Here is a 15,470-nt window from a genome sequence, read left to right as displayed (position 1 = left end):
AAAAAAAGAACGTAAAGAAAAAGGTGCAATTCTAATAGCGGGGGGGGGGGGGGGGGGGGGCTTTGGGGTAGTCGAGGAAATAAATTAAGGAAATAAAAGTGCTACAATAATATACATATAGGCATTGATTTACTTCTTCTCTTCTCTCCTCAGAGACATTCGTTTTAAGTTCCAACACAATCCTGCACAGATGCCAGCTCAGACCAGGACGACACACCTCAGATATCTGACAGGCCAGCTCTAGGACCTAGGACCACCCCTTTCTGTTGTCATTAGTAAACAACAGAGGCCAATAAGATACTTGTAATGGTTCAAAAGGCATAGCTTGTATGTATATAGATGGGACAACACTGTAGCCAAACAGAGGTGCCATGGACATGCACTGCTGGGCAGTGGATGCTATGGGTGGACTGTTTTACGACAACATTGAAAGTTAAGCAACTATAGGAGGCAGACGAATATGTGCTTAAATGTCAATTTACTCTATAAGGTTGTCACTGAGAAAACCAGAGAGATATACACACACCGTGACGGCATTCCGTACTATCCATATCTATCCATATCTACCCATATCTACCCATATCTATCCATATCTATCCATATCTACCCATATCTATCCATATCTATACCAACTTAAAAATGTGAACCAAAGTGCACTATCAAGCTATCAATATGAATTATTGTGAATATTGAGTCCCAGTACTTTCTCTCTCTCTGTGTGTTTTTATTCTCTTTGTACTGCAGTATAGTTTACTCCATTGATGACATTTATGAAATGTGTCAACCACTTCAAGCAGGCGAGCTATTTTGGTACTAGAGGTGTCTTTTTCCAGAACCTTCTCCTGAAGTGCTAAAAAACTATTCCGTTCGAAGCCTGACTGATATTAACCATGGTGAAAGAAGTAAAGCATGTTAGCTGCTGTTATCTCAGAGCTGCAACGTACGTGTACATCATCACAGAAACTATGACATTTCAGCAAGTTTCAAGGTGTTATAGGTTACGCAAACAACTGTCAATGTCAATAATGACTGCTCATTGCTACGGAATGTTGCAATTTCTGGAAAATAATTACATTATGGCATATACCAAATAAATAAATAAATAAAGTGAAACCGTACACACACATGTTATCCAATCCTAAAATAGTCAAAACTGATCCCTAAAAAGGTGAAAAATCAGTAACACGGAGTGGTGTTGTCATCTTCATTTGCTTCTCACATGAATACTGTGTATGAATCATCTGTCCCTTCTTATGTTCTGTACATTGGTTTGGCAGTCTGTTATATAAGTGTAGTTAACGCTATTCTGTAAATCTATACAAATAATAATTAAAAAAGAAGCTAGTGGGCATATATCTCTGTATCATTAGATTAAAAAACTACAAATGATCGCTAGGATCATGTATATGTCAAAACTGAACGTGATCAAAAAATACCTCCTTGAAATAATACTTCAATAATGTCTACAATGACATTTGTGATCTATTTGGCAGTTTTATGAAAGCTTAAAAAGACCTCATGATGGTCTTAAGAAGAAAAAGAAGAATTCTAATTCTGATTCTGTCTCGTTAGATTAACGTACATCCCTAAAGTAAATCACTAAATCAATCGAATACTTGATGTCTATCTCACATCCAGTACGTACCTTTCGTACGTTCCAAGTCCTCATTTGGGTGGAATAGGTTATAGTAGTAACAGTATATTGGCCCTACACTGATGGCTATCTGCATTTTACATTTAAATATTATCTGTAATCGGTTGTCCGCCAGTTAAAGTGGTCAGTAGGTCAGTTCAGAACTATATGTACAGTACACAGGGTGAACAACACATCCCCCAGTGTAGCAGTATTAGTAGTAAGTGAGTGCATTTTAGTGCCTGTTATTCTCCACCAAAAAGCAGCGATGTATCCCATAATTCCTCCCGGCGTGGTTTCTATGGTTCCCAGTCGTCGTCGTGGTGCTGCGAGGCGATGATGACCACCACGGTGAGGATGGTGCACAGGACGATGGAGGCGATCCCGACCGCCAGGCTGATGAAGGAGAAGTTGCGAGCCTCGCGGGAGGCGATCTCTGCCGTCACCATGTCCCCTCTGGACACCGCCGTACGCACCTGGGGAAGAGAGAGAGGGAGACACAGAGAGAGAGGGACAGAGAGAGAGAGAGAGAGAGAGACACGGAGAGAGAGAGACAGAGAGAGAGAGAGAGACACATGTAGAGAGAGAGAGAGACACACACACACAGAGAGAGAGAGAGACACATAGAGAAGGAGAGAGAGAGAGACACACACAGAGAAGGAGAGAGACAGAGAGACAGAGACACACACACACAGAGAGAGAGAGAGAGAGAGAGACAGAGAGAGAGAGACAGAGAGACAGAGACACACACAGAGAGAGAGAGAGACACACAAAGAGAGATAGAGAGAGAGACAGACAGAGACACGTAGAGAAGGAGAGACACAGAGAGAGAGAGAGAGAGAGAGAGAGAGACAGAGACACGTAGAGAAGGAGAGAGAGACAGACACAGAGAGAGAGAGACAGAAAGAGAGAGGAGAAAGAGTGAGAGAGACTCATAGAGAAGGAGAGAGAGAGACAGAGACACAGGAAGAGAGAGAGAGACACAGAGAGAGAGAAGGAGAAAGAGTGAGAGAGACACGTAGAGAAGGGGAGAAAGAGAGAGAGAGACAGAAACGGGAAAGCAAGACTTTCACAGCAGTATAACACAAGAAGAAGCCACAAAAACCCTCTTTTATCAGCCGTAACCAGTCATAATAATAGATGATGCCCGCGCAGGGCCTGTGGCCTTGTCAGCTCGACTCAACTCAAATCACATTGGAGCAAAGCCGCGAGCTAAAATCAATTTTAGCCTCTTGTAAAACAATTCCGCAATGACATAAGGTTGGCTATTGTGCAACGATGTTCTAGCCTGGGCCCACACAGCAGCCACAGTAAGGCAGATAAACCTGCCGACACTCACCTGTACCGCTTTGATGATGGCGATGATCCCCGTGGGCCAGAAGCAGCAGACCGTGGTGAGCACGGCGATGGGAAGGTAGTCGTGTGGCGGGCGCCGAGGCTCCATGAGGGCGATGCCAGGGGGCATCTGCATGGCCATCTGCCCCTGGGGCATCCCTGGGTGGCCCCCACCCCCGGTCAGGTAGGGTGGCCCCTGGTAACGGAGAGGGAGGGCATTTACATTATAATAATAATAACCTTTATTTGTATAGCGCTTTTCCTGCAAACGAAAAGCAGGAAAGTGCTCCAATCATTATAGAATCATCGTTTCATTATTTTCTAGTCTTGACTAGAACAAAAACGAGGTTTTTAGTCTTGACTTGAACATGTGTGCTGAGGTTGCATCCCTAATGTAAACTGGCAGTGTATTACATTTACATTTTTGGTATTTAGTATTTTAGCAGACGGCCTTTATCCCAAAGCGACTTTACAACAAATACATTTGTCTGAAGTAAGTGAATCATCTGTCCAATAAAAAGTTAATCTATGCTCGAGGCCAGAGGCCATCGCAGTCAAAATGCTTGAGGAAGGAAGAATTATTCATTTTTTTTTAAATCACAAGGGGGTTCCTATGACAGCAGTTTTTTCCAACCTCACAACTGTCTGTGCTGTGACTCTCCTACATGTTGCTGTAAGCAAGGTTGGCAGATCGGCGGTTCGAGCCCCGGCTGGCCACATGTCGAAGTGTCCTTGGGCAAGACACTGAGCCCCAAATTGCTCCCAGTGAGCAGGCCGGCGCCTTGCATGGTAGCTTGGCCGCCATTGGTGTGTGAATGTGTGTGTGAATGGGTGAATGAGAGGCCGTTGTAAAGCTCTTTGGATAAAGGCGCTATATAAGTGCAGGTAATATGCCGACCTTGCGATCATTAGACGGCGGCTCTACCTCCTGCGCCACAGCCGCCCCTGTGTAATGTGACGTACAAGGCCGGATTAACCATTAGGGCAACGGGGCACTTGCCCAGGGCACAGGACCTTACTGACGTAACAATAAAACTTGAAAACTTGAGACCCACCGAGGCCCCGATGGGGTACACAGGCACGTAGGCGGTGCAGGGCTGCAGCTGGAGGGGGTACGCCGGGTGAAGGTACCCTACGGGGGGGTGGGGGACGGTCCCTCCCGGGCCCTGAGTCTGGACCGTGTAGCCCTGGGGGGCTCCGTGGGGCCCCAGGGGGCCGCAGTGGAACTGGGTCTCCTGGAGGTAGCCCTCGGAGCCCGGGGGCGGGGGCGGAGGGGGGTAGTTGGGCTGGGGGCCGCAGCCCTGCATGGTGGGGTGCTGCTGGGGCATGTTGTTGGGGTCCTGGGCCCCGTGGTGGTATGGAGGAGGCTGCATCTGGGTCATAGGCTGGGACATGGGCTGACGTCCTGGGTCATCCAGACCTGAGATGGAGAGAGAGTGGAAGAGAGAGGGAGAGAGAGAGGGTAGGGGGAGAGAGAGAGGGAGGGAGAGAGGGAGAGGAAGAGAGGGGTGAGGGAGAGGGAGAGGGATAGGAACAGAGAGAGTGAGAGAGAGAGAGGGAGACGGAGAGGGAGAGGGAGGGAGAGAGAGAGAGAGGGAGAGGGAGAGGGAGAGAGGGAGAGAGATAGAGAGAAACAGAGAGAGAGAGGAAGAGAGGGGGGAGGCAGAAACATGATCGAACTATCTATCTTTGACATTCGGTCCCTGCTCACTTAACACGGGCACAACCGCAGACCACATTAAAGCCTGTTGCTCATAAACGATATCGAATACATCTCAGAGGAATAAGCCAATGGCTTTGAACACAGCATGCTAACAATCACAATGGCATGCACGATACCATGTTCACTGTAGAAACTATTCATAGAGAGAGAGAGAGAAAGAGAGGGTGAGAGAGGGAGAGAGATAGATAGATAGAGAGGGTGGGAGAGAGAGAGAGAGAGGGAGAGAGAGGGAGAGAGAGAGGGAGAGAGAGGGAGAGAGAGAGAGAGAGAGAGAGAGGGAGAGAGAGAGGGAGAGAGAGAGAGGGAGAGAGAGGGAGTGAAGAGATGTGGTTGGTGACAGGAATTACATAAGCCACTACCACTGTCAGCACTAGACTTTAGACCTCTCAGACAGATAGAGTGGGAGGAGCTAACAGCTAACAGCTAACACAACAGCGTGGATGGCGCTGTCACACAAGCCCACACCTTTAAAGGGCACATGGATGTGCTACAAGGGACCAGACCTCACATGGATGAGCCATGCATTATTATGTGCCTTTTGTGACAGAGAGGACAGGAGTAGTAAACGTAAAGGCGTTGTGTATCCACCACGTCGTCAGACGACCTGTCATTAATGGTGCTTTTCCACTACAGGGCTAGCCTGGGTCGACCCGAGCTGAGCCGAGCCGAGCCGGGCCCGATAGTGGAAAAGCGCCATAAGAGTACACACGTTAGTCCAATCCAACTGGCAGTGAACCTTTCCCCATGTCTGTTATTAGTGTTCCACATACAAGGTACAGTAAGTACAGTACATACACGTTGTCCTGGCCAACCACATACCACACACACCTAACCCTGACCCTTTATGACCCTACACACTGATCAAAGATTCACTTGACACTCATCAAAGCTAATACATAGTGTTTGATCATTCAAAGTTTCCTTGTGGTGTTTAATGCATTAAAGGCTAGTTATGATTTTTGATTCTTCTGGGAATACCTAACCCTAACCCATAATCAAGATGAACCAATTCCTGAGTAGGAGTCAAGCCTCTAGATCTGTTGTCCATCTCTCCAATGGAAAAATGCTGCTCATCTCCCACTCCCTTTAGGAATACAGCATTCCGATGTTCATGAGTGCATAAAAGAATGCACAGATCTACTCGTGGTCGGGTGAACTTCACTGAGGCCAGGTGTTTATGTGCAGGGTCAGGAAACATGGACCCCCTGACACCCCCCAGACACAACTCAATCACAATGGGAGGGAGAGAGAGAGACACACACAGAGAGAGAGAGAGAGACACACAGAGACAAAGAGACACAGACACACAGAGAAGGAGAGAGAGAGAGAGACACACAGAGAAGGAGAGAGACAGAGAGAGAGAGACAGAGACACAGAGAGAGAGAGAGAGGAAACATGGACCCCCCTGACCCCCCCAGACACAACTCAATCACAATGGGAGGGGGAGAGAGAGAGAGAAGCGCACACTCAGAGACATGGCGCTTACCTTGGTAACCTCCTGGACACAGGGATACAGTGAATCCAACAGGGAGGTATATAAAGAGAGGAATGAAGCAAATTGTACTGCATTATTTATACCATCATTACACAAGCGCGCGCGCACACACACACACACACACACACACACACACAGACGCACGCCTCCTGTTATTTCTCTGTAGACATTAAGAGGACCTTTAAACGCGCCCATGATGGAGGAAACAGAGAAAAGAGAAAAGAGAAAAGCATCAAACACACACACGCATCCAGATACACACATCCAGATACACACACATACACACACACACACACACACACACACATCCAGATACACACACACACACACATCCAGATACACACACACACACACACACACACACACACACACACATCCAGAGAGGGCCTGTGGATACAGCGCAGATCCAGAGAGCAGGATGGCTTTGGCGGATATTGACATGGGGAAATAATAGAAGATGCGAGGATAGATCGGCTATTCTGCGTCACTGTATAATAACAACTGGGACAATCATGCACCACAAAAAGCAAAACATGCCATGGCAACACTTTATTTATTCCGAATGATATCACACGCAAACGTTAGACAGTGGGGGGGATGGGGGAGAATTGGCTCAATTATCAATTACAGCTGAGACAGAAAGACGCACCGAAACCCAGAGGGAAACCTTACCGTGTTTTTCAGACGACATTTCGTAATAGTCCAATATTGGATCGCGATAATAATCCCCTGTAGTGTTAATATTCTTCCACGATCCGTGTGACTTGGTGTAAATCCTCTCCCTGATTAGACAATGATGATGGAGTTATTTTTCTTCTTCGGGCTAATTATAACCCATCTTTTCTTTTATTCCAGCATCCGTTGCATGAGCCATGAAACCGAACAACAACTTTCTCGTAGTGGATCAGATCAGATCGTAATGACTTTAGGGAGGTGGGAATGAGCGTTTCTGTTTTTTTGACGCTCAGCTGGTCCGATCCACCGCGACAGTGGGACATGGGCTTCTCCACTAACGCATCACTAACGCATCGCGTTACATTGAATTCATCAGACACACAGATACCGTTATCTTAAAGAGACAGACAAGCTAGGAAACACACATGCAGCAGCCGGAGTGGAACATCCGACATGATCAAACCTTTCAGAAGAGACGACCGACATTGGAATTTGTCTATTTGGCATGACGTCAAATATCTGACAATTTTGCTCTCCACGAATGAACTCTAGAGAGAATCAGCTGTTGTCAAATACTACCGATGTGGAACAACTGGCTGGAAACGACCAAGGCTTTAATACAAGTTATTATTATTATTATTATTTAGATTAGACGGATTGGCTCCGAGTTGCATGGCTAGAGAGAGAAGTCATTTTGTTTTTATTAATTATTATTGTCATAGCATATCAGGCTTTGCAACTGTGTACAAAACACGGTGCAGCAGCTTTCAGTCACGCTGCTGCATGCTCCTGGAACAAACTCCCTGAAGAAATCAAACAGGCCCAAACCCTTAAAATACTTAAACCTAAGCTAAAAACCTTCATGTTTTGCACCATGATTAAACACAAACACTTCTATCAATGGCTTTTCCCCATTAACTATTGTCTTATTAAATGTTTTATCTATTTACTTCCTATATTTGCTTTTATTCATTGTAATTGTTATTTTCTTACTATGCTGCTCTTGCTGTATTTTTACATAATGTATGTGAAGCACTTTGAATTGCCCCTGTTGTATGACACGTGCTGTACAAATAAACTTGCCTTGCCTATACAATTTTAATTAATTAATTTTGCCATTTAGCAGACGCTTTTAATCCAAAGCGATTTACAATTACGAATTACAGGGACATTCCCCCTGGAGTAACTGAGGGCTAAGTGCCTTACTCAAGGGCACACTAGTAGTGGTGTGGTTTCAGGCGGGATTTGAACTCACAACCTTCCGATCACAAGTCCAACTCACTATCCACTAGACCACCACTACCTCCCTCCTATACTGTACTGTGTCATTGGGATGTCCCAGTATTATTATAATTGTTATTTAAAATTATTATTATTGAGTTTTCCTCCAACACTCTGGCCATCATCACGTCACACAGTTGGGTTGGAAATGACAGTGTTGGTATACAGCAGGATTTTATTACAGTACAATAAGTTACAAACGGTATTTCATGTCAATTCTTATAATCACTACTGGTCAGATTTGTAAGTGCGTTCCATTCCCAGGAATTCCATCAGGACCCTCATGTAAACAACTGTAGGCCTATTTACATCCTTTTCACACACGCAGGCGCAGAGACAGACACAGACAGAGACACACACAGAGACGCACGCACGCACACACAGAGACAGAGAGAGAGACAGACACACACAGAGACAGAGAGAGAGACAGACACACACAGAGACAGACAGAGAGAGAGAGAGAGAGACAGAGACAGAGACAGAGACAGACAGAGACAGACACACACACACACAGAGACAGACACACAGACACAGAGAGACAAACACACACAGAGACAGAGAGAGAGAGAGAGACAGAGACAGAGACAGAGACAGACAGAGACAGAGACAGAGACAGAGACAGAGACACAGACACACAGACACAGAGAGACAGACACAGACAGAGACGCACACACACACACAGAGACAGACACACAGACACAGAGAGACAAACACACACAGAGACACACACAGAGTCAAGTACAAAGAAGCACTTAGCTCAGGCACCTTGGCACACACACTACTCCATTCTGTACAATCACTACACACCCCCCCTCCCTCCCCCCTTCCCTCCCTCCCTCTCTCTCTCTGTGTGTGTAGAGCGAGGCGGTGAAGACAATTTCCCTGCGGATGGCCAGGCCATACACACACCCTCCCTCCCTCCGTCCCTCCCTCCCTTCCTCCCTCCGTCCCTCCCTCAGTGTGTGTAGAGCGAGGCGGTGAAGACTATGTCCCTGCGGATGGCCAGAGAGGCCCTCTCCATCTTGCTGCCCAGGACCGAGTCTCCTACGATGCGGGCGGCCTGCCGGACCTCCTTCAGCACCTCGTCCAGCCTCTGGATGCAGCGGACCACCGTGCCCTCCTGCACGTCCGTCAGCTGGGCGATCTCTGCAAAGGGCTGGGGAGGAGGGGAGGGGAGGGCAGGACAGGAGAGGAGGAGAGGAGGGGAGGAGAGGGGAGTGGAGAAGAGGGGAGGGGAGGAGAGGAGAGGAGAGGACAGGACACACATCACATCATCAACACAGTGCTGTCAGAGCTCTGACTGTAGTCTTATGAGGAGCTGTCTGTCTGTGTGTCTGTCTGTCTGTGTGTCTGTGTGTCTGTCTGTCTGTCCGTCCGTCCATCCCTGGCTCTAAAGCAGTGCAGCCTCACCATGCCCCTGGCCCAACAGTACACCACCTCCGTCAGGCCAAACTTGAACTGGGAGACAAAGTCCTCGGCTGTCTGCGCTATCCCACAATCCTTCTGCAGCTCGCCGATGCGCTGGGCCACGGACAGCACTCGATTAATGCCCTTTGTGAGGAGAGAGAGAGAGAGAGGGAGGGAGAGGGAGGAGGGAGTGGGGGGGGGAGAGAGGGAGGGAGAGAGGGAGAGGGGGAGAGAGAGAGGGAGGGAGAGGGGGTGAGAGGGAGGAGGGAGTGGGGGGGGAGAGAGGGAGGGAGAGAGGGAGAGGGGGAGAGAGAGAGGTAGGGAGAGGGGGTGAGAGAGAGGGGGGGGAGAGAAGTAGAGAGAGAGAGAGGGGGGGGGGACAAGGAGAGAGAGAGGGAGGGAGGGGGGGGGGAGAAGTAGAGAGAGAGAGAGAGGGAGTGGGTGAGTAGGATACAGAGGGGTGAGAGAGAGAGAGAGAGAGAGAGAGAGTGGGTGATGGAGAGAAGGAGGGCAAATTAATAAGACTTAGTGGGAGAGAGGCAGACGGAGAGAGAGACTGAGAGAGGTCAGAGAGGCGGACAGTCGGACACCCACTGATATTAGTCATACACGACTCTGAGACACGGACAAACATATGCCCTGTTCTCTCTCAGCCGCCTTACAGACTCAGCCTCCCTCTCTCACAGAGTGTTCTCCACTCCCCGGAGCACTCCCCAGCACATCCTAGAACCCGCCAAACAGCTCACAGTCATCACAAATTTAAGGCCTCTTTAAAGCACTTCCATGTATCAGGGCTAGCTAGCTAGCTAACACAACACATGTGTGACGCACCCGTATTCTTATAGTACTGTGCATCACCACTCTATCAGGCTGCATTTAGGCCGGCTTTACACCGCAGGTCCAAGTGACACAATTCCGATTTTTTGCTCATGTTTTTGCCCATGTGACACAGATGGGATATGTAACTTAATGTAGGTGTAAGCAGTAAAAAAGCACATTGAATCTGATATTCTCAGAGCCGATTCAGGCCTCATTCAGATAGGCGATTCGGCCTCAATCAGATAGGAATCTGATATGTGTCATGTCGGCTGCGGTCTAAGCAGGCAGGTCAGATAAGGCTCAATTCTGATTTGCACGTCGTTGAAAATACGACGGTCTTCGCATTTTGATGACGTTTGACGTGACTTTCACTCACTTCACAGTGAAGTGCTCTTTCTTCTCCGCCTTAAATGTGCGCAATATTTTGCAGACCTCTAAACATACTTCGGAAAGCAATGGCTTTATATTATAATATATATGCCTGAAGAAGGTCTATGACCGAAAGCTCGCAATAAACTACGTTTTTTTGCACAGTGTTTGAGTGTGCGGATGCTGTTATTTTGCACTCTATTGATACTCTTCAGTTCCAGCACCTCAACAAAGTCTGATAACGGATGAGCGGTGGTATTTTCACTATTATAATATATATAAAAGGGATTATAATTTCTGTCTCGTTTGCGTCCATTGCAAGTCCCGGCTGTCTGTTTACTTTCGTTTTCGATGTACGCATGCGTGTCGTTACAAATGTTACCAGTGTAAGCACAGGTATCAGATATGGGTCATTTGAAAAAGTAGGTGTAAGCAGGCGTTCAAAAAAATAGTTTAAAAGGCACCAACTCAGAACTAGGCATTAGGACCTGCGGTGTAAATGCAGCCTAACATACAGAGGACAGGTCACAATAACATCCCCATGTCTAGTGGTGTAAATGCAGCCTAACATACAGAGGACATGTCACAATAACATCCCCATGTCTAGTGGACAGCACACCCTCCCAAGAAAGCCCATACATACAGTACACACTCACTGACACAGACACACACCTATCTGACTATCCCCCCCCCCCCCCCGCCCTCTCACAGACACACATCAACACAAACACACCCACCTGGCACACCCTCTCCCCTTCTCTCTCTCCATCACACATTCTCTCTGTCTCTCTCTCCTACCTACCCACAGTCCCTCCCTCCCTCTCTCCTCTGTATCCTACCCACCCACTCCCTCCCTCCCTCCTCTGTATCCCACCCACTCTCTCTCTCCTCCTCACCCCCCTGTGCCTACCTCTCTTCTCTCTCTCCATCACCCATTCTCTCTCTGTCTCCCTCTCCTCTGTATCCTACCCACTCACTCCCTCCCTCCCTCTCTCTCTCCTCTATATCCTTCCTACCCACCCACTCCCTCCCTCCCCCTCCCGTGCCTACCTCCTGCAGCGTGCTGGTGATGTGTGGCTCCACCTGGGTCTTCTGTGTGAAGACCAGGCAGGCCAGCAGGGCGGCGCTCTCCTCTGGGGCCAGGGGGCTGAGGGCGTTCTCAAACAGCAGCTCCGTCAGCAGGAGCTCGTGGCTGCTGATCTGACACGCCACCCTGCCCTTCAGCTGCACCGCCCCGCCCGCGTCCACGTACTGCAGCTCCTGGAGCACCTGGGGGTTATTACACTGTTATTACACTGTTATTACACTGTTATTACACTGTTATTACACTGTTATTACACTGTCCACGTACTGCAGCTCCTGGAGCACCTGGGGGCTGTTACACTGTTGTTACACTGCTATTACACTGTTATTACAGCCTTATTACACTGTCCACTTACTGCAGCTGCTGGAGCACCTGGGGGGATTATTACACTGTTATAACACTGCTGTTACAGCTTTATTACACTGTCCACGTACTGGTCCTTTTGACTGCTACGTTCTCTCTGCGCTCATGTAACTTTGCTTAATAAAAGGCCTCATTTGAGTCAATTGATTTAAGCTCTTTGTGCTTTCTAAGTTCTACTCAATCTACTAAGAATCAATTAAATTCACAACACTAGCTTCAGGCCATATCAGCCACGCTGCAACAACTACTGACATTACATAATCAACCACTACCAGATACAGGGCTAACATCAGGGATAACATCACTTAATAAACATATATTTACAGACTGAGATAGGCTCAATCATCGTATGTGTGTGTGTGTGTGTGTGTGTGTGTGTGTGTAGGTAGGTGAACAGTGTTGTGTTTTGTGTTGGCTATGCTGTTAGACAGGAACACACAGACCTTGATCCTCTGGTGGTACTCAGGCAGCAGGGACAGAGACTGGTCTGACACCAGGAACAGCAGCTTGTCCAGGTCCTCCTGGACACTCATCCTCTCCTGCACACGCACAAACTGACCAGAGAAGAAGAGGTGTTCAACACAAACTGACACAGAGAAGAAGAAGAGATGTTCAACACAAACTCTGGCTGTGTTTGGAATGGTATACTAGCATACTGCATACTAGCATACTCAATGAGTATATACTGCATACTGCCTACTAAATTCATAATAAGTATGCGAAAACCAGCCGACCATTTACACAGTACGCATACTGCCTCCCAGAATGCATTTCGCCGGGAGCGGCAAATTTAAACCTCCATTTAAACCTCCATTAGCTAAAATATGTAATTTTGGCTTTACAAGTGTTAACATGTCATTTTATGAAGTTTTAATATGTTTTCAGGCGAGAAAGTAACCACATATATTCCCAAAATGTGTCCAGTTTACCAAAATAACCCGTTTATATATCTGATCTGACGATTTTTTGCGTCTTCTGTTCACTAGCTGCGTTCGTAAATTCGCCCTGGAAATCTGATCAGCACTCATGGAATGCCTCTTGTCCAATCAAATTACCTGGTCCCTTTATGACGTTGCACCCAGTGTGCGCTCCGGCGCTCTCAGAGCGATTTTACGAACGCACCCTACGTTGCTTACCTTCACTTACGGAGTTCGACAGAAATATTGTAACATAATTACAACACGTTGTAAAATGATTTGGGAGGCCAATATCTTTAGCTAGCTCAAGTAACTAGCTTACTACTGTATATTGTTGTCTTAACAGTTGGTAAAATAACATGATTAAAATAAATATATATGAGCAATAACATATCGTGGGCAAGCACTACAACCAACTTGTCCGTCTGAAGCTACAATACTGGGATCATTCGTGATTGGGCTACAAGCAGTCAAATACTAGGTGAACATGTGTGTAAGACACAAATAAACTTGGATTTCATGTATTTCAAGTGGCATATTTGTAATCATGACGACGTAGCCTTGTCTAAGAATGCATTTCAACATGTTAATTCCCAGTATAGTGAAAATACCACCGCTCATCCGTGATCAGACTTAGCTGGGGCGCTGCAGCTGAAGAGTATCAAATAGAGTGCAAAAAAGCAGCATCTGCACACTCAAATCTGTGCAAAAAACGATGTTTATTGCAAGCTTTCGGTCCCCAGGCTATCGGACGACGTAAACAACAGCTGTATGACGGGTTTGTATGACGCAGTTTGACGAGGCTGAAAGCGCACAGGATTGCCAGATGGGATTGACAATTTACAGCCTAAACTTTCTATAACCTCAAAATCAAGTAGCCCATTCGGCGGTAACCCGCCCCATCTGGCAACCCTGGACGCAACCCTGGACGCGAAATGCATTTTGGGGATCTAGTATGCCAAAAGTGTCCATCGTAACAGACTTCAATTTTCCCGGAAGTATTGCTCACATACTAAATTTCTCGCATACTCAAATCTCGCATACTGTACAGTGTGAACGCACTACATACTCAAAATCTACATCATATCTAGTATGAGTAGTATGCTAGTATGCTATTCTGAACACAGCCTGACACAGAGAAGAAGAGATGTTCAACACAAACTGACACAGAGAAGAAGAGATGTTCAACACAAACGTTTGACCTCACTTGAGTATAACACACACAACGCACAGACACAGACACACACACACACACACACACACACACACACACACACACACACACACACACACACACACACACACACACACACACACACACACCTGCTCTGAGAAGGTAGGGGAGTGGATGCAGGTGAAGTCTTTGAGGCAGTCCTGCAGCACGCGCAGTCGCAAGGTGCCCTCCACCACCTCCACGCTCTTCAGCTGGAGGTCGTTCACGGGGTCAAGGGTCACCACCCCGCCCGCGTGGCTCTCCGCCACGCGTAGAATCTCCTGGGTGGCGGTGGAGATGGCCTGGCCTGGGGGGTCGAGCCTGGGAGGGAGGGAGGGACAGAGGGTGGTAGGAGAACGAATAGAGGAGGAGAGGAGAAAAGGAGGTAAAGAGAGAGGTAGCTATATCGTGTTTTTGGAGTACTTATTTAAAAAAACTAACAAGGGGCGCTTAGGTGGCGTAGCGGGTTAAGCATCGACCATGTAACCGCAGGGTCCCCGGTTCGATTCCGGCTGCGGACATGTCATCCCTTCTCTCTCTCTCACCCATCCTTCCTGTCATATTCTATACTGTCTCTATCAATAAAAAGAAAAATACGAGTGGGACTGCCCCACTCGGTAAAAAAATACTTTAAAGAGAGGAGAGGAGAAGAGAAAAGGAGGTAAAGAGAGAGAGATATTGTGTTTTTGAACTACTTATTTATGAAAAAAACAAACAAAAAAAACAACAGTTCAGTTGCCTAGATAAACGAGTCGTGTGGGTTTACTGATGCATTTATAAAAGCTGTAAGACATATGCACACGCACACACACAGACCCCGCACACACACACACACACACACACACACACACACACACACAGACCCCGCACACACACACACACACACACACACACGCACACACACACAGACCCCGCACACACACACACACAGACCCCGCACACACCTGAAGCGCGGCTGCTGTCTCTTGTTGTAGTTGTCTATGATCCTGTCGGGGATCACCTTCAGCACGGTGGTGGTGATGGCCGACACCTCCTGCAGCCTCAGCTTCTGGACCGTGTGACTGCAGGGGCCTGGCGGACAGCAGAGGAGGGGGTGTTAGGGCTTCTGTCACCTGGTGTGTGTGTGTGTGTGTGTGTGTGTGTGTGTGTGTGTGTG

At 47.5% G+C, this 15,470-nt stretch overlaps 2 protein-coding genes across 2 annotated transcripts in view; both read right to left on the bottom strand.

The window, feature by feature from the left end:
* Positions 1–1,932: 1,932 nt before the first annotated feature.
* prrt1 (proline-rich transmembrane protein 1) lies at positions 1,933–6,877 on the bottom strand (the record flags this gene model as incomplete). The annotated part of the gene is made up of 4 exons (XM_080527863.1): positions 1,933–2,109; positions 2,973–3,164; positions 4,024–4,388; positions 6,859–6,877. 4 exons carry the CDS (start codon positions 6,875–6,877, stop codon positions 1,933–1,935), a joined length of 753 nt encoding a protein of 250 aa, XP_080383989.1.
* A 2,220-nt stretch (positions 6,878–9,097) lies between these two features.
* skic2 (SKI2 subunit of superkiller complex) overlaps positions 9,098–15,470 on the bottom strand; it is a gene marked incomplete at its 3' end in the record, with an annotated part of 39,336 nt that continues 32,963 nt past the window's right edge. Inside the window, exons 24-29 of the mRNA XM_080526805.1 lie at positions 15,259–15,385; positions 14,425–14,635; positions 12,628–12,738; positions 11,788–12,006; positions 9,553–9,693; positions 9,098–9,298 (exon numbers count right to left, since the gene is read on the bottom strand). Coding sequence (XP_080382931.1) covers positions 9,098–9,298; positions 9,553–9,693; positions 11,788–12,006; positions 12,628–12,738; positions 14,425–14,635; positions 15,259–15,385 — 1,010 coding nt within the window. The remainder of the gene's footprint in view (positions 9,299–9,552; positions 9,694–11,787; positions 12,007–12,627; positions 12,739–14,424; positions 14,636–15,258; positions 15,386–15,470) is intronic.

Source organism: Nansenia antarctica (genome assembly GCF_963989245.1).
Source record: "Nansenia antarctica genome assembly, chromosome: 3".
Taxonomy (NCBI): domain Eukaryota; kingdom Metazoa; phylum Chordata; class Actinopteri; order Argentiniformes; family Microstomatidae; genus Nansenia; species Nansenia antarctica.
Note: the sequence above shows the minus strand (reverse complement) of the source record. Positions and strands in the feature narration are given on the sequence as shown.